At 41.7% G+C, this 20878-nt stretch overlaps 2 protein-coding genes across 3 annotated transcripts in view; both read left to right on the forward strand.

Moving 5' to 3' along the window:
• Positions 1-20878, forward strand: part of sod2 (superoxide dismutase 2, mitochondrial) — a 167309-nt gene that overhangs the window by 114179 nt on the left and 32252 nt on the right. The gene's annotated exons all lie outside the window — the stretch shown is intronic.
• Positions 1-20878, forward strand: part of LOC132984907 (pleckstrin homology domain-containing family G member 1) — a 42431-nt gene that overhangs the window by 14751 nt on the left and 6802 nt on the right. For both annotated transcript variants that reach the window (XM_061051946.1, XM_061051945.1), the window contains exons 2-13: positions 4206-4777; positions 9837-9937; positions 10844-10913; positions 16039-16085; positions 17738-17888; positions 18310-18441; positions 19174-19356; positions 19458-19553; positions 19950-20036; positions 20446-20479; positions 20639-20731; positions 20817-20878. In XM_061051946.1, coding sequence (XP_060907929.1) covers positions 4355-4777; positions 9837-9937; positions 10844-10913; positions 16039-16085; positions 17738-17888; positions 18310-18441; positions 19174-19356; positions 19458-19553; positions 19950-20036; positions 20446-20479; positions 20639-20731; positions 20817-20878 — 1479 coding nt within the window. In that variant the 5' untranslated portion in view covers positions 4206-4354. The remainder of the gene's footprint in view (positions 1-4205; positions 4778-9836; positions 9938-10843; positions 10914-16038; positions 16086-17737; positions 17889-18309; positions 18442-19173; positions 19357-19457; positions 19554-19949; positions 20037-20445; positions 20480-20638; positions 20732-20816) is intronic.

Consider the following 20878-nt stretch of genomic DNA (forward strand, 5'->3'; position numbering starts at 1 on the left):
AAATAGTCAAACTACACAGGTATCTTAATGTCTTAAAATGAAACACAAGATTTGTGCTTCATAAGTTACAAAAAAAAAAAAAAAACACCACATGTGACTCACAGTGTTTTGCCAGTGTTTTGTACTCTCTCTGTGTACATTGTCTGCCCAGGCCTCAGTCTGCTTCCTCGCTGTTTGCCTTCCAGACAGGCCTGATGTTCAACATTATTAAACTTGGCTGCAAAAGAGCCCCAGCTCCCTTTTGTCTTTTTCAAGTCAAATGAAAGCCAGATATTGAAGCCAGGTTATTCAGGCACTCGCTGGTTCAGTCACTTTCTAGTTTGGCAGGAAACACAGCTCTCACACACTGTCCTAATCCTCTCACATGCACGGACCTGTGACACACATACATACACACACACACACACACACACAGGAGAAACAGTCCCAACCTGCATGCTAAGGACCATAATTAGAGATCATTTACAAGGATCAGGTTGAACATAATGTGGCCGGGAGGTAACTAAAGCTTGGCCATCTTTGCTCTCTGTCTGTGTGTGCGTTGAGGAGGGGGTTGTGCTCGTTGAGTGTGTGTGTGTGTGTGTGTGTGTGTGTGTGTGTGTGTGTGTGTGTGTTTGTGTGTGTGTGTGCATGTGTACAAGAGCCAGTTCACCCAGGAAACAGTCAGGGTGTGCCCAAAACATGACGTTTGGAAGGTGGGAAGGAGGGCTTGGGCAAATACAAGATGGAGCAATTCGCCTCTGTGATGTTTGAGTCTCCCTGCAAACGGAAACACATGGTTTCTTTGTATTTGCTCTACTTGTATGTTTATGTGCGTGTGTGTGTGCCTGTGTGTGCCTGTGTGTGCATGTTGCACGTGTGCACACTCTGCTTCTTCACCATATCTAGTTGAAAAAGCAGGTGTGAGGAACTTATAGGTTATTAGCTTGGTTGGCGTTATCTCCGGTGTGATAAGCTTAATGCATTTTGTGTGAAACATGCACACACAATGAAGATAAAGTTACATTACCTTCAAAGATAAGGGAGAATAAACTTCAGATTTGTCAAAGAGCTAATAAAATAGTCAGTTAGCTATTAATGCCATGGTGTGAAGTGTAATATAATCCTTTGCTCATTGTGTGACTAACTTGAAAGCAGTGTTGCTTATTAAAACATCAAGGCTGTTAAGTTTATGTATTTTCATTCACCACATTTTCGTCCTGTCTGATCTGTCATTATTAAAAAGTAGGTCAGTCTTGGGAGTGCAGACATTTGAATGGACACACGCACCATTCACACGCACACGCACATGGACAAGCAGCGAATCAGTTCCAAACTTGTCCGAGGAAGCGGTTTCATGCCTCTTCAGTTTTTGGATGCTCTAACCCTTTTTGGGTTTTCCTTGGCACAGCAGTGGAGCAAAATTAAACGAGAGAAAGCTGCGATTCAGCACATTTGATTCTCACATCAACAAGAGCTTGATGCTACAGGAAAGCAGGACAGATATGAGGGCCCCTATCAAACAAAGAAAAGTAACAAAGAAAATGTCCAATCATTTCAGTTCCTTTCTTTCCCTTATTAGCCTCTTTTAGCATGTATTGATAATTGTTTTAGTCTGCTTGTTTTTATTGGCAATTAAAAAATAATAATTTATCAGTATTTGCACTGTCATACATCAAAGAGCAGACGAATCAAAGTGAGCTAGCGGCAAAGAAAACGGAGCTGTTTTCATAAAGGCTTCTTATAGGCTCAGGATTTGGTAAACAAAAGATAGCTTAAAGAATTAACATTTATAACTACAATTATTTAAGATAGACTTTACCGCTTTCTCATCAGAGCAGAGGAATCATCAGTGAGTTGGTTAGTTGCTAGCTGGTAAGCCTAACTTAGCATAAACAGGAAGCAGAGAGAAACAGCTAGCGTGGCGAAGAGTAAAGGTCAAGATATGTTTACTACCTCTAAAGAAGAAGTTCTAGCTCATATTTTTGTGTAAGACATTTCTGTTTGTTGCTTTTTATGTTTGTAACGTAAAATGAGACTCCACATGTTAAGTACTTTGGAGGCGTGGCAAAGCATTGTTTGGTTTGCTGTTTCCCCTTTACAAATCGTCATGCTAAGCTAAGCTAAGGGAACATGAGAGCTGCTTTGCACTCAACACACAGACATGACATTTTCTCAAACCTATGCTTCAGGATTCAGTTGGTTGTCTGTAACATATAAATGCTCATTTAGTTTAATGGCTGTCAGGCTTTAAAAAAAAAACAGCAGTCATCTGTTTACCCTTTTTCCATCACAAATTTTATAGAGTGATAATTGGTCAGTTGTGGTGCGGTTAAAAAACCACGAGTCTATCTAAGCTGTGGTAAATACTTTGCATAAAGCTAAAGTGGGAACATGACATTTCAGTTTGTGAGCTCAGTATCAATACGGACATGATGGCTGCCAGAATCAAACCTGTGATCTTTCCACCAGAGGCCAGTCTTACAAGCATGCCTGCTGCTTTAACACTCTGAAAAGAGGTGTCACCGTAGCAAAAAGACCTCCAAGGTACCTATTTGAAAGGTGAGAGAGTGGGTATGTACGGGGATTCTTTGTGCTTGTTCTCAGCGTCACGTTTCATGTTTTTGAACTTCTGGGTCTGTGATCTTCAGAGCTTTGAAGTGAAACGGGCTCAGGCTGAGCTGGTGCTGCTGGCAGCAAGCGCGGCTCTGTCCTATAGGCCACTGGGTCTCTGTGTTGCCACAACACTAGAGCTGCCGGGGTCACTGGTGTATCAAGCTTTGATGATAAAGACTGGTGTCAAACTCCCACTGGGCTAGTATGAGGCTGTCTAATGTACTTCCCCTGCTAGTTTGCTGTGTTTTAAGTACTCACAGTTTTTTGGTCTTTCTAAGAAGTAAATTGGAAAACGTTGAAGGAAACTTGGACAGCTTCAGTCTGATTTGCTTCATATGCGGTTTTACTTTAGCTGGTGTAACTGTGGGGCCTTCGGAGGGACGGTAATCTTATCTTAACGGATCTTTCCACAGACACAAGGTTGAGAGCCAGTTTGGCATCGGCTTCGTGCCAAACAGACTTCTGCAGTTGCACACACAAACTCGTCTCTCTTCCATGTAAATAGGGCTTTCATTCATTGCTTCAGAGTGGAGAGTTCTCGGCATTACACTGTTAATCCTGTCATTAAACTCGATCTATTCATCAGCCTGCAGTAGAAATGCTCACACACTAACACACAAATATACAACTTGTACATTCGTGTGTTTTTTTCTCTCTTGGTCCATGCACATAAAACGTTTCATTTGGGTGGAACTGAGGACAACCTGTGAGGGTTACTAGTCCTTACATGCCGGTTGGTCAGTCGAACTTTGGTCTGCTAGGAATGTCAGGAATTGCAGCCCTAAACAGGTAGAGACTGTATGAATTTAGAAGTGACATTGAACATGTTGGAAGTTACACACAAGGAGTCTTTTAGCACCGAGTTTGAAAGAGAAAAATAGAGGGTCTGTCGAATGTGTTAATATCATTTGGACATGGATAAGTTCCTGTCTGGACTTTCTAGCATGAATAAATAATGACATAAATCTGAAGAGTCGTGTTACTAATTTCAACAAACACAACTCATTATATGTCATATGTAATTAATATTCCAGATGATTAGCAATTTTAAAAACTAACTTCCATTAATGGCACTGATTGCCTGTGGGTCTTTCTTGTAAGACGAAATAATTTTGCTCTTGGTTAAGTTTTCATGGTTCAGGTTTCATGCACGTTAATTGATAGCACAGAAAAGTAAGGTGGTTGCTGTTCATCTGGTTGTAAAAAATGCCTACATTTTGAAAGTTGTCTCAAAAGGTGACATAAAGACACCAAAACTTTGTGTATTGCATGTGCATCGATTTATTTAGGAACACAAGAGAAGCGATTGCCTTGGCATGCATTGTGCATACAGATTGTCGATACCTTGGCTGATTTTGATTTCAGTTATTCAACCTACATTGCGACACTGATGTCTGCATTTTAGCGTAAGTCAGTGGATTCATTGCAATGAATCAGAAAGCTTATGCGCATGTGTTTATGCCGTTTTTGCTTTCCAGAGACCCTTAAAGTAAAGAAGGACCTCCAAATTAATTATTAATTATAAAGGAAGAATTGTAACTAAAAGACTAGCAACATTTTTTAAATAAAGTTTGTTAATGAGACTCTCTTTTTCTTATTTTCTTCTCTAGATGATTATCATTACCTGCCGGATGTGTTGCCTCCTCTTCCTGAGGTTCCGGACTCTGGCTCGGTCCTGAGCCCCGTTGACTTCCCGGCCCGCTGCCTCCGCAACCCAGCCTTCCTCCACACCTCCTCGCGCTACTGCTCCGCTCTCAGCATGGACTCGTCTCCTGACAGCGCAGAGAGGCCCGTCAGCTACAGCTCCACGTCTTCCTCCGCTTCCTCCCGAGACAGTCACTGCTCACTGGGCAGCCGCTCAACCCTCGTCTCTGCCCCTCACTGTAACCCAGTAACCTCAGACCGGGACTCCGGGGCGATTCGGCTGGAACTGGTCCCGGCCCGGCAGCTGGGATGCCAGGAAGAAGATCACAGGAATGACACAGGGGTGGACGCTGGGAAGGGACAAGGGAGACAAGGCAGTGCACAGACACCGACAGAACATTCAGAGCCAGAACTGGGCACAGATGGAGGAGAGAGGACAGGGCAGGTGCAGGGACCCAAGACGTATGTGGACAGGGTGGTGCAGGAAATACTGGACACAGAGAGAACCTATGTCCAAGACTTGCGCAGCATTGTTGAGGTAAGGAAACCTCAGCCGAAGTCTTATCTTAACCAAACACAACCAGGGAAAGAAAGTAGGAGCAGAAGAATTGTATCACAAATTGGCAGGATTTCAAACTTATATGGGCATATTTAGCAGATCGTCAAATGTAGAGTGAGGCCTTGTACAAGTGTGTGCTTTTCAAGATTGTATCAGTTGTATTCATCCAGAAAGTGTGTTACAAGCGAAAATGATTAATAAGGAATAACCTCGATTGGTTCCCATAGAATCTATTTATCCTGATTTGTTTACTTTAAAGGCACTGGAAGGAGGTGAAAGTAACAATCCAGCAGTCTGAAAAATCCTTCATGAACTCAACTGTATTTAATTACACGGCACCTGTTTTTTTCAACATGCAGCACAAAGTACTTCAGGAACAAAGAGAAGGAAAAAGAACAAAAAATGACAGCAACAGATAGAACAAATAGATTTAGCTCTCTTCATGAATTATACTGTAAAAACAATACAATTTTATGATATAATAATCATTGTAACGTCAAATAAGACAAAGTAAACATCAGGGAAACACCTAGTTTAAAAACAGGGGGAAAAAAATCAGATTGAGAAATAACATTACTCAAATTGAAAGTAAAGTTTCAAAATAAAAGTCCCACATTGAAAATATAATAACCTTAGGGTGGGAAACACCGACTGTTCCAATTGGAACAGAAATTGAAATAAGAGCTGCACTCATTTTTTCTAGTTTCAACTCTTTCTCAGCAAAAGAAAAAAAAAAGTTTGACCAAAAGTAGGACCCAGTTGAGATCCGAGTTGAAGTGGAACGTCATAAATGTGCTTCATTCCAGCGCCGGTTTGACCTTGGGCTTTGCAGGGGGAATACAGGTGCTTTAAATCACCAGATAACACACACATCATGTCTTTGTGGTTTTTCTTCACACTCGTGACAACACACTGCTCGTTGCCTGCTGGGAAACCTCCGACACAATAAGGTCACCTGCGCTTACAGGCGGGGTTTGGCCAAGATACACGACACCGGTGCCTTTGTGCTGCAGGCACAGGCTCACATTCAAAACTTTTCTTTTTTTTTTAACACAAAACTGTATGCACACACTCAGATAAATGCGCTCCTTTTTTTCTGAGGTTGGCTTTGAACTGAGAGGATACACATTGCCTCTGGTCAGAGCTTTAGCTGCTTTGTTAAGGATTGGGTGTAGTGGTTTACATCAAAGGTTGCTCTCCTTTCTCTTTGTTTTCTTATTCAGCTGTTTTTTTTTGTTCTCCATTGAACTGAAAATTCACATCATGGGTGCTCAAATGTGGTGCGCACATGTGATGCATGTTTTCGCATTTGAGTTCAGAAAATGTTTTTTTATTCTGCATGAGTGTATGGTTTGCATGCATGTGCTGATGTGGTGCGCACATGTGATGCATGTTTTCGCATTTGAGTTCAGAAAATGTTTTTTTATTCTGCACGTGTGTATGGTTTGCATGCATGTGCTGGAGATTTGCCCACTTTTCCCATATCCTCCCTCTTCACGGTGCTTCCTCCCCCACTTAAGGTTGTTGGTTTATGGGTCATATGTGGTGCGTATCTGTGTGCTTGTATGTGTATGTGTCTGTTATTTAGGGTTAAAAAGGTTAATTCTGTTGTCAATGGAGAGCAGGAAACTCATATCTCCAGAAGATGGGTCGGGAGGGAGTTCTAGGTTTTGCCGTTTTGGCTTGTCACTCCTGATCGATGTCCCATCCTCGCCTGCTCCTCCTTCCTTCCCGCCCCTCTTTAGGTGAGGGAAAAAAGGAAAAGGGAGAGGAAGTTTTGAGGGATTTATCTCTGAGATAACAATGTCTAAAGTAGGTTAGAAAAACACTGCTTAGGAGCTTGACTTAATAACCCTCTGCTGCCTCTAATACTCTGCAGACCACCCACTCCTGGAAGACCCCACTCACAGGGTAGGCCAGCTTATTCTTTAGCAGTGGAAAGACACTTGCATTAAGGCTTTCCTCACCCCTTTAATGACAGTTCCAGTGAGTGCACGGAGGATGGATTGCACTGATTGTATCTGTGTGAATAGAGCTTTTAACATTTAGTCCAGCACTGACCTGTCTGTTATCAGCACTGTCCTGTGGGAGCCGCTCCTGCAGCCCCTGTTTCAATAATCTTTTAGTCCATGCTGCTTCCTGCAATGGAAGAGGGTGTGACAGCCCTAACACAAATATTTACCCAGACTCCCCTGGGCTCACCTGTGTTTCATCTGTCAGCGCGGTGTTGTGATCCACAATCGCTCGCACTCATACTGTGCCTGCCTGTATGTGATCTAAGTTGACTTATAGTACATATATCACACCTTTTTGTCAGTGGGTGAAATGTGTTTTTACGGAGGCCCTGAAAGCTCAAGGTTCTTCAACTTAATAAAAGACAAATAAACTGACAGATAAGAAGCAGATTAAGAAAATATATTCACCAATTTAAACAATGAACAACAGGAAAAGAAAACAAAAGTGCAAAAGGAAGACAACAAACCAAACTACATATGGCATTTTCACTTTTTGTCTCCACCATGTAAACATCTGTTTTTTTTCTAACTAAATTCCATTCTGTTCTGAGCTATTTGTGTCATTTCTAATTGTATTTCTTCAACTTTTTTCTTTCTGTAACTCAAATTGGTTTAACAATTCCTCTGTTTGCATTTTTTCTTTTTGTTTGAGCTTTTTTGGCACCTGTTCATTTTTATTTTTAGTGCAGAGTTGAAGTAGTTTGTTTGTTAGTTGGGTGTGACCATCCCAACCAACCCCCCCCCCCCACCCCTCCCTTGGCTCAATCAGTGCGTGTAATGAGGCCTGTCGGTCATCCACAAACAGCCTCAAAAACACAAAGCTCTGATCTTTCAGTCCCTCTTCCTCTCTTCTCCCTTCCCCCCCCCCCCCCCGCCCGGAGACCTGCACCACATGGCCACTGCAAATTGAAGTTGACCATAAGTTTGGAGATAAACTGAGAGCATCGCTTGATGAAGGTTCTGAATGTTTGCACCCGGCTTTGTCTGGAGGAATTACTTCCTGCGGCGGTCAGGCTCAGAGTGAGGGATGTGTTTAGTGTGTACTTGCTGAGGTTAATGGTTAACACGAGAAGGTATCAAGTTTGTACATGTTATGACTGATGCTTAGCTGTGTGTGTGTGTGTGTGTGTGTGTGTGTGTGTGTGTGTGTGTGTGTGTGTGTGTGTGTGTGTGTGTGTGTGTGTGTGTGTGTGTGTGTGTGTGTGTGTGTGTGTGTGTGTGTGTGTGTGTGTGTGTGTGTGTGTGTGTGTGTGTGTGTGTGTGTGTGTGTGTGTGTGTGTGTGTGTGTGTGTGTGTGTGTGTGTGTGTGTGTGTGTGTGTGTGTTCCTTGTTTGTTGGGTATGATGAGTGAATGTTTCAGGCCGGGTCAGATCCATGACCCGTGGCTAATTCAGCATCAAATTACACATAACCTCCGATAGTCAACAAATCTTTACAACCCCATGACGTGACCCCTGACATAACCGCCAACCTGCCCTTCAGTCTTATTGTGAAACTAAAATTCTAGAAAAAAACAGACACAAACAAATGTTGGCCTGAAGCACTTGTATAACCTTAAAACCCTTAACTTCCATTCTTTGCTTTAGATGAGATCATAATCCCTTTGTACATCCATCCCCTCCCTAAATCAAACACGTTTTTTATGGACTTCTCAGGCTACATTATTATAATGTTAATGAAGGTTAATACATAAAAACATTACCTGGAACAGAAACCAGCGTATCAGACTGGAAATGAAGCAAACAGACTGATGACAGTTCATGGATGACATTTTTGCTAAATTAAATTTCCTTAGCACTGGAAATTTTAATTTAGCAAAGTTCAGTCTAGCACTGAACTATTGTTTTTTGCTGTATATATTTGCCTGACATCAGCTCTTTCTGCATCTCAAAAACATGCTAATGCTACTTTGTAAGATACAGTTTTGGAGAATAAGAAACTCTTTAGGTTGGGGTAAAAAAATATCCTATTGAAATTGTGTGTCGGCTGATAAACTAGCAGCTGACACATTTTGCATTTAAGGCTGTATTGGAGGTATTTCTCAAACTGGCATTGGTATTGGAACTACTCAACAAAAGGCAAAATCTCCATGCTGCTTTTACAGAAAACACCCCCTTAAGCCGTTTACAGTACCTCTGTGACTTTCTACTGGTCTACCTGTCTTCCTCTCTCTTTCACTTTCTTGCTGCGGGCTACATGAGACCCGAGGCCTCTGCTGTATCAGCACTCCCTGCTAACGACAGTGATAGAAGGAGTGATAAGAACCAGACTAAAATCTGCTCTAATAGACTTATATCTGACATTTTTAAGAGCCATGTTAAAACCTGTATCCCCAGCATTCCTCTCACTCTGGGGTTTATTTACACTAAACCTGATGACATGTCTTATTTCCTTATCCAGCTGTTGACATAAAACAACAGTGGAGGGATTGGCCAAATGGGCTTTCTTTATCTGGACTATACAAAGCAATGACAGATGATCTAATACACAGTGTTGCCTTTGTCTCTCTTTTACTCTACAGCTTAATTGATGTATGAAATAAATGCGTAAAAGCACATTTTTTTACACAACCAGGGTGAGTTTTAGTATCTCAAAATATGCCTTTGTGCATTGTTGTTTTTTTATGTGCAATGAAAGTTAATGTAAATAAACTGCAGCGTCACGTCAACTCATCAGCAGCTGTGTATATGAAAGTTGTAATATCACATGTGGAAGATTAAGATTGATCAAAGCAAACTGGATTAATGAATGAGGAATTCTTCAATTATTTACATTATTAAGTTCACCTTATTTTGTTGCTGGGAAAGTTTAAAAATATTGATTACAAAAGTATGCAGGAGAGAAATCTTTTTCTTTTAATTGCCAGAAGTCATATTGCTAATGCTTAAGTGCTCTGAGAAAAGAAATGTCACTGAAGCAGCCTTAAAAATAATGACTAATATGCATACATTGACATTCAAATTAAAAGGAGTCACCAGTGATGAATGATGTTGCTTTAACAGAACTTCTCTCTCTCTCTGCAGGATTACTTGGAGTGCATCAGTAACCAGTCTCGTCTGGCGCTGAGCTCTGAGGATAAAGGCTCTCTGTTCGGAAACATCGATGACATTTACCACTTTAACAGGTACATCATACTACTAAGCTGCACACTACAGACCTGAGTCAGATTTAATGCTGCGTTCAAGTCACATGGGATCAATGGTCGACTGGAAACATGCCTGCTTTTATGATTAAACCTAAATAAATAAATAAATAAATAAATAAATAAAGCATTATTTCTATCATATGTAGAATGTGATTAACCAGATTAAACACTAAATATAAACCAACGGCCTCGTGTCCCGGTCAAGCTAACAAAAAATGTCCTGTGAATAATGAAACTGGGTCGAGCCACCTGTTGATTTGATGGAAGGGCATTGATGTGCAGTCAGGTGTGTGTGTTCTTCTAATAAGTCCCCGTCTCCATATTTGGGTCCTCCGGCACCGCTCGTAACTCTGTGTGTGTGTGTGTGTGTGTGTGTGTGTGTGTGTGTGTGTCGTCCTACAAAATAGCTAGTTGAGCGTCAGCCGCGGTGGTCTGGAGACTCCCGTCTCTCCCACCTATTCATTTCTCAGCTGTCACGCCCACACACACTGGCCCAGTAAAAGGAAGCATAAACGCAGTTTAAAGTGGTCACAATGACCTCATGCTTTAGTCATGAAACAATAACTCCCACAGGGGTCTTTTTTTTTTTTTCCATAGTGTGCCCTAACACACACACACACACACACACACACACACATTCTGTACACAGATACACACGGGAGCTGCCTGATTGAATTCATGGAAGTTTCTCATTTGTTCATAGACAAATGCCCTAAGACCTCATTTCTGTACCCAGGGTGACTCTTACTGCTGAAATGCACTGTTTAATAGAACAATGCATTGTGGGAGAGAAGGTTTTAAGAGTAGAACGCATCATATGTGTGATGTTTGGGTGCATACTTTTGCGTGAAAAACTGATTTGTTTGAGCTCTGTATTTGTTTCAGGGACCTTCTTCATGATCTGGAGAAGTGCAACGCTGACCCTGTGGCCATCGCAGAGTGCTTCGTATCAAAGGTAAAGATGGCCGCCTCTCTTTCTGCTGTTTTAGCTGAACAGGGGTCTTTTATTCAAGCACCGTTTTAAACTAGAACCGTTAGTATAACACTTAGCTACTTAGCTATTGTCGTATTTCTACTTTGACTTTAGTAAACTCTCTGAGTACAACTTCCACCACTGTCTGTCTCTCCGCCCAAATGCACACTCCTCCATTCCTTGACCCAACAGCTGCTTCAGTGACACAGACTCGTGCACTCAGAGACATACACTGGACAGGAAAATGAGAAACAGGCAATGCTCTATTATGAGATATAAACAAACAAAGATCAGATGAAGACGCAGCTGGAAGTCAGTTAAGTTTATTAAGAGCTGGAAGCGTGATTTTGGAGCTAGGAATGTGAGTTTAAAGAGCAACAGGAGAGCAGGGAGGAGAGACATGTCTAAAGGAATTTAAAGAGCCGTGCAGATATATAATCACCTTTTTTTTTTTTTTTTTACTGGAGGGGGATAATGGCAGGACTTTGTCAAGAAGAACTGGACTCAGCAACTGTGGTCACAGTATCACTGGTCCATGTGTGTGTATGTGTTTCAGCATTAATTCTGCTCCTGCTTCTTGTAAGTCCATGCCTTGAAAAAAAAAAAAAAATAGCATGATTATGTCCCATGATGATGTGCTGCATTCCTGCACTTCCTCTAAAAGCCCTGACATTCCCTCCCTACCCCTCTGCAATTACACCCAATACCACAGAGCAACTGTCTGACCATGTTTATAAAAAAACACAGGCATGTCAGCGTCACAGACACCCTAAATACGGCAGCTGTTGTTGAAACACGACAGTTTTATAGCAGCCCACAGCAGCACTCTGCATAATTATCTCCATCCATAAACAAACCAGCACGATGACACTTCTGTAATTGACTGATTCATGTTACACGCATCAGCAAGCTGGGTTTGGATGATTTAGTTTACGTATATACTGATACAAAGCAGTGCTTCTTGTTTGTTTAGCAAATCTAACAAGTACCGAAAATGTATTAAAACACCCTTGTGGTATTTACTGTGTGGTTTGTCTGGGGGTTGAATTGGGTCAAAACCAACTAAAGCTGAAGCTGTTTTTCTTTATATCACATCCTGCAAACGTTTCCCTCATTGAGCAGGTATCATTACATTAAATGTCCACTGAAACAATTAAATACATGCTTCATTTTTACTGGAGGTGGCGTAGACCTCAAGTCAAAGTCACACACAAATACACGTGAACAACTGTGAAGCATTTTCAGCTTTGTCTGCACTCAATCCTTTTAATTCCACCTTCCACTTCAAGGTAAAGTTGACTCAATGCTCATCAGCATTTGGGTATCGTAAATTTGCATAGACACACTTTATCTACAATGAACAACCCTTACTCGGTTGTGTACATTACTGTCATGATTTGAAATGATGGTAAATGAAATGTACTTATTTCTGATTATCTCGTCTTCTCGTTTTTACTCTACATGTCACATTTACCCAGTCACACACTGATGGCACATGGTGCTATGCAAACTGAATATTAGTATTATTTTGCACGCAGCTGATATTGCATCAGGAGCAATTTGGGGTTTGGGTTGGGGATTTTTGCCCAAGGACACTGTGACATGTGGCCTGCTGGAGAGCGACTCTTAACACTGAGCCACAGCCGCCCCATGACCTAAATTTAATCTTTTGGTCAGTTTGTATAGTCCAATTTAGCCCAACCAGGCATTTATTATAGTAAGCATACAGCATACAGACTTAAACAAAACAGTATCACACAGCCAGAGGTGGACTTACTGTGAAAACAAAATCATTCCATTGACTTTGAAATCTCATTCCTGACCTGCAATTTGTAAAAAAAAAAAAGTGTCCCACTGCAAGGTCCATAAGTAGTTGCTGCAGAGTTTTCAATTATGAATCACTCTATTTCTTCAGCAAGTTGTACTCTTTTTTTAAAAGGTTTGTAGATGAAATAACAAAAGAAGCCTGCATTAACTGGGAATACTTGCTCAGGAAGATTGTTAGATACAATCTAGACCTCAAGAGTAGCTGTGGTGAGTTGTTTTGCCAAACATGCTGCCATGCTCAGACATCCAAAATCATTAAATTCCTTCATCCACTCATATGAGACATAGTTAGGAGGAAGAGAAAGAATCTCTTGATGGTGAAAGCTCCCTTGTGCTGTTATGTGTTTGTGAATTTACGTCTTTTGGCTTCTATAGAATTGTCAGTGAGTGGGTTTTATGAAGTTCTATGAGTGCAGACAGACTGGAAACACATAGTCACCACTGACCATGAAGCCCCCTTTAGCTCACTGTGGGCTGAAAGTTCTGTGTTAAAGTCAGCGTATGTGTGTGTGTGTCTTCATAATTTCACAGGCTGGTAAATGGTTTTGTAACCTGAACAGTAACTAGGGATCATTTGTATTGCTGCAGGTTAGTCATGGTTGCTAAGACTGAAAAACCACAAGGCATGTATTTTCACTATCTGTGACACACACGCACGCGCAACTAATACTTCAGGAGTCTCGGTAGCCAAGAATCACATCCCACGCAGTGTTTGAAGAGGAGAGCGATCTCGTTGTAAATCTCCTCTCTCTCAGATAATTGCCTATCTATCCTCATGTTCCTCTTTGTTCCTCTAAATCCAAACTGTGCGATGTGGCGATGCGTTGAGTAAGCCTTAAAGAGTTTTATGTGCTGCTACTTGCTGACTGAAGCGCAATTACAAGGAGATCTTTACTTTACCCCCCCCCCACACACACCCCCCACACACACACCCCCCATACCTGATGACTCACTGTGATCGGTCCAGTCTCAACACATCACAACAGCAACAGCAACCAAAACTGCTCATTTTATGACTTTCTAACTGAAATGATCATTGGGTGGTGATATATATCGTCTCCTTTTTGGTTCACTGTGTTGTCATTAGCAACCACAACTTTTTTTAAAAAGTACAAATCTTCTATATAATTTATATCTTGATGTTTAAGAAAGGGACATTTTCATCATGTCAAGGAGCCAGCTCACAGTTCAAAACTCACATGCAGCATTGACATCTGATGATTATAAGATAAAGTGTAGTTTTATATTTTTCCAAAAAAAAAAAAAGGAAGTATATTACAGATTGAAGCTATTTCAGGGTCTACTGGTTTCATGGCGAGGTTCAAAAGACTGAGCGCAGACATTCGTGATCTGCACAAATTCCTATTCCATAGAACCATTTATGTATCTTGTGGTCTCGCTTCTGAAGTCCAGAGGCGTATTAAGAGTGTGTATTAGGTGTGTGTGTGTGTGTGTGTGTGTGTGTGTGTGTGTGTGTGTGTGTGTGTGTGTGTGTGTGTGTGTGTGTGTGTGTGTGTGTGTGTGTGTGTGTGTGTGTGTGTGTGTGTGTGTGTGTGTGTGTGTGTGTGTGTGTGTGTGTGTGTGTGTGTGTGTGTGTGTCATTGGGAATCGATGGTGGCACATCTGGATACGTTTAGGCCTGGTCTGTGGCTCCAGACTGCTGGAGACGAGGAGGAGGAGGAGAGCTCTGCTCTTCAATTTAGGACGGTTCCCACGGAGCACCTCAGGCTAACAAGAGTGTGTCTCAGTGCATCAGACGGTCTGCGTGTGTGTTCTTGTGTACAGTATATTCCATACGAATGCACTGCTTGGGTTCCTGTAGGTAGGTTATATTGTTTAGCAGTAGTTTGATGAGCTGATGTATATTTACTCGCAGCAAGAAATGTAACAATTCCACACATTTTTTGTCTCTGCATGGTAAGTTTACTGTGAATCACATGCTGGAAGATGTGCGTGAATGTTCATAACTCTCTGCTTGTCACAGTTTGAGTGGCCTGTGTGTGTGTGTGTGTGTGTGTGTGTGTGTGTGTGTGTGTGTGTGTGTGTGTGTGTGTGTGTGTGTGTGTGTGTGTGTGTGTGTGTGTGTGTGTGTGTGTGTGTGTGTGTGTGTGTGTGTGTGTGTGTGTGTGTGTGTGTGTGTGCGCGTACAGATGACAAGTTTCTGCCATCTGCCCTATGTGTTTACGAAGCTGCTTCCTGATAGTTGTCCGCATCCTCCAACCCCCGAGTGTTTATGGACACAAAAAGAGTTCAATTAGACTGACTTATGCAACAGTGATGGGTTCATCTCCAGGCCTCACAGAGAGCTTGAGACTGACAGAAAAGCTTTAATAAAAAGAGACGAAATGCCAAAAAAATAACGATTCAAATTAGGAAAATATCCACAAAAGATGACTGAAACTATGCAAAATCCGTTCTTAAACTTTCGGCGAAAGACGATGAAGGTAAACAGAAAAGATTCATTTTGGCTCGGTCTAAGTCGTGTCCCGTCTGATGTCTTTGATGTTCGGAGAGGCATGGTGAAGGTGGGAAACGTCTCAATTAAAGGGGTAGAGATGAAGTACAGTATGAGGGGATATGTAATCCAACAGAGACTTAAAGGCCAGTGTGCAGACTAATCATAAGCTACATGGTTGACTTTCAATTAGAAGCGATGAATGGAGGAGAGTGGGTGCCTTGTCTGTGGGCTCTGAGTGTGCAGAGCCATAAACATGAAATAACAAGGCAGTCATCAGAAGTGCTCAGAGCCACTGCTCATACAGGAGAGTGTTCAACCAGTGATGAAGAGGATACAGCTTGACTTCTGAAACGATGCCCTTGGATGTTTATTTTTCTGTTCCAGGCGTCCATTGTGTTCAGATAATTTTCACATGGTGTGTAAAATTGTTAGGGGGATCTTGAAACTTGCTCTAGTTGGGTAATGCAGCTTTTCTTTTTAAAGGAACAACACTGTTAGGCAGAAAAAGAGTGTTCAAATAAATCATCAGAGAAACGGCACGACAAGAAAATGTGTTCAAAAAGTATTCTGTTTGGTTTGATGCAAAGAAAGTCCTTATCCTATGGTTCTTAGGTCAAAGTTCAAAATGTTCAAAGTCTATCGCCATGTGTCAATATGATTAAATACCACACCTACAGCTTTTAGCTTTATGTCATACTTCTAAGTGAATAAGTGAACCTGCGACTGTATATGCCGTCACATTTCTGTGAAGCCCAAATTATTGACATAAAGCAACAAGTTGAATGCATCAACTAATTTGGCCTTCTTGTGTTTTTTTTTCAGAGTGAAGAATTCCACATTTATACCCAGTACTGCACCAACTACCCACGGTGAGACAGAGTGTCTACAGTCTACTGTACAACAAAAAAAAAACCATCATCCTGTTGTCTTTGTCATCTTATCTTCATCTCACCTGCACACACCGTCTTCCCAGGGTCTCACATAGCTCCATTGTGTATGCTGATCAATGCACTACCTTTTTTTTCTCTCTCTCTCTCTCTCCCTGATAAACTGATGCGCTCCATAGACGCCACTTCAGCACAGGAGTCAAAGTGTCTACCTTCAGATGTGCCTCAGGGTCCAACTCCCTCCCTCCTTCCCCCCCCCCCCCCCCCCACCCCCTCCCCCTTTTATTTGTTGCCTATTGACAGAGTTACAGCTCACACATTGACAGATGGGGCATTATAGATGTCACGTTATCATAGCTAACTACTGATAATGTTTTATAAAGCTCCCATGGGACGCCTATGTGGATCCCTTTGCTAGGAGTTTTTTGTTTGTCAGTGTGTACATAAATGGGCTGTAATGTGAGGCTTTTCTTTACACCAAGATAAACTACCCCCCCACCCCCCCCCACACACACACACACACACTCCCTCAAGCTACCTCAGTGTATGATCAGAAAGGCACGTGGGGGACGGACTATTCACTTATTGAAATCTGATTATGTGTGTGTTCGTATGTGTGTCTCTGAAGGGGCTATTGTCAGCTGTTTGAGATAGACCTTCCACCACATCCACACCACAGCTGGTGACCCCCACCAAGGTCACACACGACAGACACACACCCACACACACATGGGAGACACAAACACACACACACACACATACAAACACACACACACACAGGCTACAGATGTATCGTGGTCTTGCTGAGCTCTGAGGTCGGGTTTCCTCCAGAACAATGTGAGGCCTGTGTGTAGCTTCACTGGAATTTAGACATCCAGACATGCATGCGCTCTCACACACACACACACACACACACAAATAGACTAAAGGCAAGTTTTAGGCAACTGTCTTTTCCTGTCATTTTCCCCTGTGCATCTGTAATACATGCACACACACACACACACACACACACACACACACACACACACTCAGAGAGCTTAGATTTTTGGTGAAAATGCTTCTTCTTCCCCACACAGTCAAACACCTCAAGTAACCAAAAATCATTCTTACAAGGTTTTAACCAATTGACGTTTTGACGTTTTAAATTAGAAAAAGCACACATCAGCAAATAGAAATCCATGTACATATGGGCATGTGAGTATTGTTTTTAGACAAAATTAAACATATCTGACCCAATTCTTGAATCAAGATTTTTCAGTGATAATTTTTACATTTGAAAATAGTCCATCTACTGTATATGGACATGCACAGTAGAGTGCATTTGGCTCTTGGTCAGCAAAACTGGAATATGACTTAAAAGTCTTAACACAGTGGCTTCTATGGAGAATATTAGTGAATGTTTTGTTTTGCACATTTGTTGGATCATGATCATAAAATACAAAGACGGATTGATGGAGATCATCACAATATTTACACAGAGTGCTGAAATCTTTTATTTTTCTGTGCGCTCTGTGTCCTATGATAGTAATGTCTGTCAGGACATAAATTACAAATCCCTCTTGTCATCACTGTCAGGTTACACTTTATTACTCATTTGATATCTTATTCCTTTGTTGTTTATTTTGCCTCCACAGGTCGGTGGCTGTGCTAACAGAATGCATGAGGAACAAGGCGTTGGCCAAGTTTTTCCGCGAGCGCCAGGAATCTCTGCGGCACTCCTTGCCCCTGGGCTCCTACCTGCTCAAGCCAGTGCAGAGGATCCTTAAGTACCACCTACTGCTACACGTACGTTTGTCTGTGTGTTGTCTATCACACACACGCATGCACACAATAACTCTTTGCCCACTGAAAGACAAGAACAGGCACAAACTTGTAAGCACACAATAATGTTTTTATCTTTAGCAGTAAAAATGATGTGCACTATGGTTAATAACAGCATTTCTGGATCAGCTCCCAATGACAGTCTCCACTGGAGAGGCCAAATGTTTAGACATATGGCACCCAGTATGGATCTTCCTGAATCACTGTTTGCATTACAGTGCATGCATTAATGAATGTTTGTATGCAGAAACACACGCATGGCTAGCCTGTATGAGTGTACCTCTTTTTAGATTCCTCTTCATGAACATGCATGTGCATCTTGTGTTGGCGCATGTGCATACAGTATGTGCAAATACTTACTGTGTGTGTGTGTGTCTCTTTGCAGGAGATAGCCAACCACATGGAGAAGGACACAGAGATGTACGAGGTTGTGCAGGAAGCCATAGAAACCATGCAGAGAGTGGCTTGGCACATCAACGACATGAAGAGGAAACATGAACACGCCGTTAGGTTGCAGGTATAACAAGCTGAAAAATGTGTGGAAAAAATATACCAAATTGTGCAAAAATGTGACAATAGATTTTTGACTTGTAATGGGTTCCTTATTTTCATTAAATCCTAAGCGTGTGATCTCCATCGTGATCTACCTGTTCTGCACAACATCCATGTCGCTCATTAAGCCAATAGCTAAAACAGCCACAGTAGTTTCAAGGTTTCCAAGGAGCCAATTTATTTTATTGTTCCGCAGAAAAGTTATGTGAAGTCTAGGTTTGAATCAGCCAAGGCTCTGATCCTCCCCTCGTCTTACGCAAGTCACTGCATTTTCCACTGGGCTAATGATGGCCTTGCATAAGGGAGACATAAAAAGGGAGCTTGTTTCTTTTATCAGCTAGGAGCCAGAAGGGTCAAGTGAATGCAGGAATGTGTTTGGAAGAGTTTACTGTCGGTGTCTGGAGAAAGGATGGGCTTGATTTAAAAAAAAAAAAAAAAAAAAAAAATCCTTTTTATCCTTTCTTTAAGCAGTATTTAACTCACTTCTTATTATTCCTCCCAAATTGAGTAAGGAAACACAAATGATCCATCCTCTTCTTTTACATTTACGTTTATTATCCTTTGCGTTTATTATTATTATTATTATTCTCCAAACACTCATGCACACACAATTACCTGCTCACCCTCTTTTATGTTGCAATTGCACCGTTGTTTTTCCTGTTCTACATTGTTGATCCCGTTCTCTGTATTCCTGCAGGAAATCCAGAGCTTGCTGACCAACTGGAAGGGCCCTGATCTTATTGGCTACGGAGAGTTGGTTCTTGAAGGAACGTTTCGTCTGCAGCGGGCCAAAAACGAGAGAACTCTGTTCCTGTTTGACAAGCTTCTGCTCATTACGAAGAAACGAGAAGAAGCCTATACATACAAGGCCCACATACTGGTCAGTGATGCTACCACAAGTCTGAAACGACCCAAAGAGACACTAAATACAAAAAATGTCTTTTGATTAACAGAGGTTTTTTTCTTTATTGTTTTTTGCAGTGCTGTAACCTGATGCTGGTGGAAGTTATTCCTAAAGAACCACTGAGTTTCAGTGTGTTTCACTACAAAAACCCCAAACTTCAGCACACGGTCCAGGTACAGCACGTAGCATAAGAGAGCCCTCATCATAACAAAAGTCTTTGTAAATGTTAGTGCATGTTTTGTCTGAACTGTTCAGCTACCTGCACCATTAAGCAAGACTGTGATCAGAAAGTGTAACGATTATTTGCAGGTGTCTGGATGTTTTTTTAGAGGGTCTAGGCTCACCTCAGTGTCCAGACTTGTTGAGTGTTTAGAAGCTAATGACAGCCTTTGTTGTTACCTAACCAGTGTGTTTTGTGTAAGCTCTAAAATACAAAAGATAATTTATGTGACGTAAGAAAGCTATGTTCCACGCTTCAAAGACTTCATCCCGACCCTCTAAGTTGCCTTTTTTTTTAAAGTTCAGGTCGGATATGATCTAATCCTTTATGTTTTGTGCTGTGCCTTCAGGCCAAATCCCAGCAAGACAAGCGCATGTGGATCTTACATCTGAAGAGACTCATACTTGAAAACCATCCTGCTAAAATCCCAGCCAAGGTAAGACCAGCTCTTCGCTTGACAGTTCAATCCCGCTTTACTGATGGCTAAAACACACTCTCTTTATTGGGATGTCTTGGAAATGTCACTCCCGCTCGCCCACTTTGTTGATCCTTTAAGTCCATCTTTCTTCCCCCTGATCTATATCCTAAATTCAGTCCTTTTTTCCCTCTTTCATGTGCTCTAATTTCTTCAAGTCGTTCTTTTTTTCATCTTCTTTTGGCCATGTGGAAACTTTTCTCCAGGGGTAATTGTCACTTAAAAAGGTTAAGCGTGATTTCATAAAGGGGCTACTTGTTAAGAGCTATACTAAGCAGTACTGTTGACTCAGGACTGTGAAGTGGCGCCATCTAGTGTCAAAGCTTTTGTTCACCCACGACTTAACCTCCTTTTATTGCTCTCATTCTAGGCTAAACAGGCTATTTTGGAGATGGATGCAATGCGTGAGTACCAATTAACACTGTAGTTTTTGTTGTTCAAAATATCTTTGGAAATCACAATGTCCTTGTTTTTGGAAATATATGGAAATGTTATATTCTTCTTTATAAGAGATTATTGATATTTGATGTTATCTTTCTTGGTACATCTTTCCTGTCCAACAGATCATCCCGGGTTTCATTACAGCCCTGATGGGGACAAGAAGGATGGCTCTCAGACAAAGGAGGGTCCGACCCCTCGCAGAGGACGCAGAAAAGGTATTTACTCTGTTCTAAAAGATGACACACCTTGAAAGGCTGAACTTTGGACATTTTTCAATGATTCATACGTATGACTTTTCAGAACCTCTGTCTAAACTGTTGAAAAATGCCAAGCAAAACGCTGCCAACACTGATGGCGAGAAG

Source organism: Labrus mixtus, chromosome 12 (assembly GCF_963584025.1).
Source record: "Labrus mixtus chromosome 12, fLabMix1.1, whole genome shotgun sequence".
In the NCBI taxonomy this organism is placed as follows: Eukaryota; Metazoa; Chordata; class Actinopteri; order Labriformes; family Labridae; genus Labrus; species Labrus mixtus.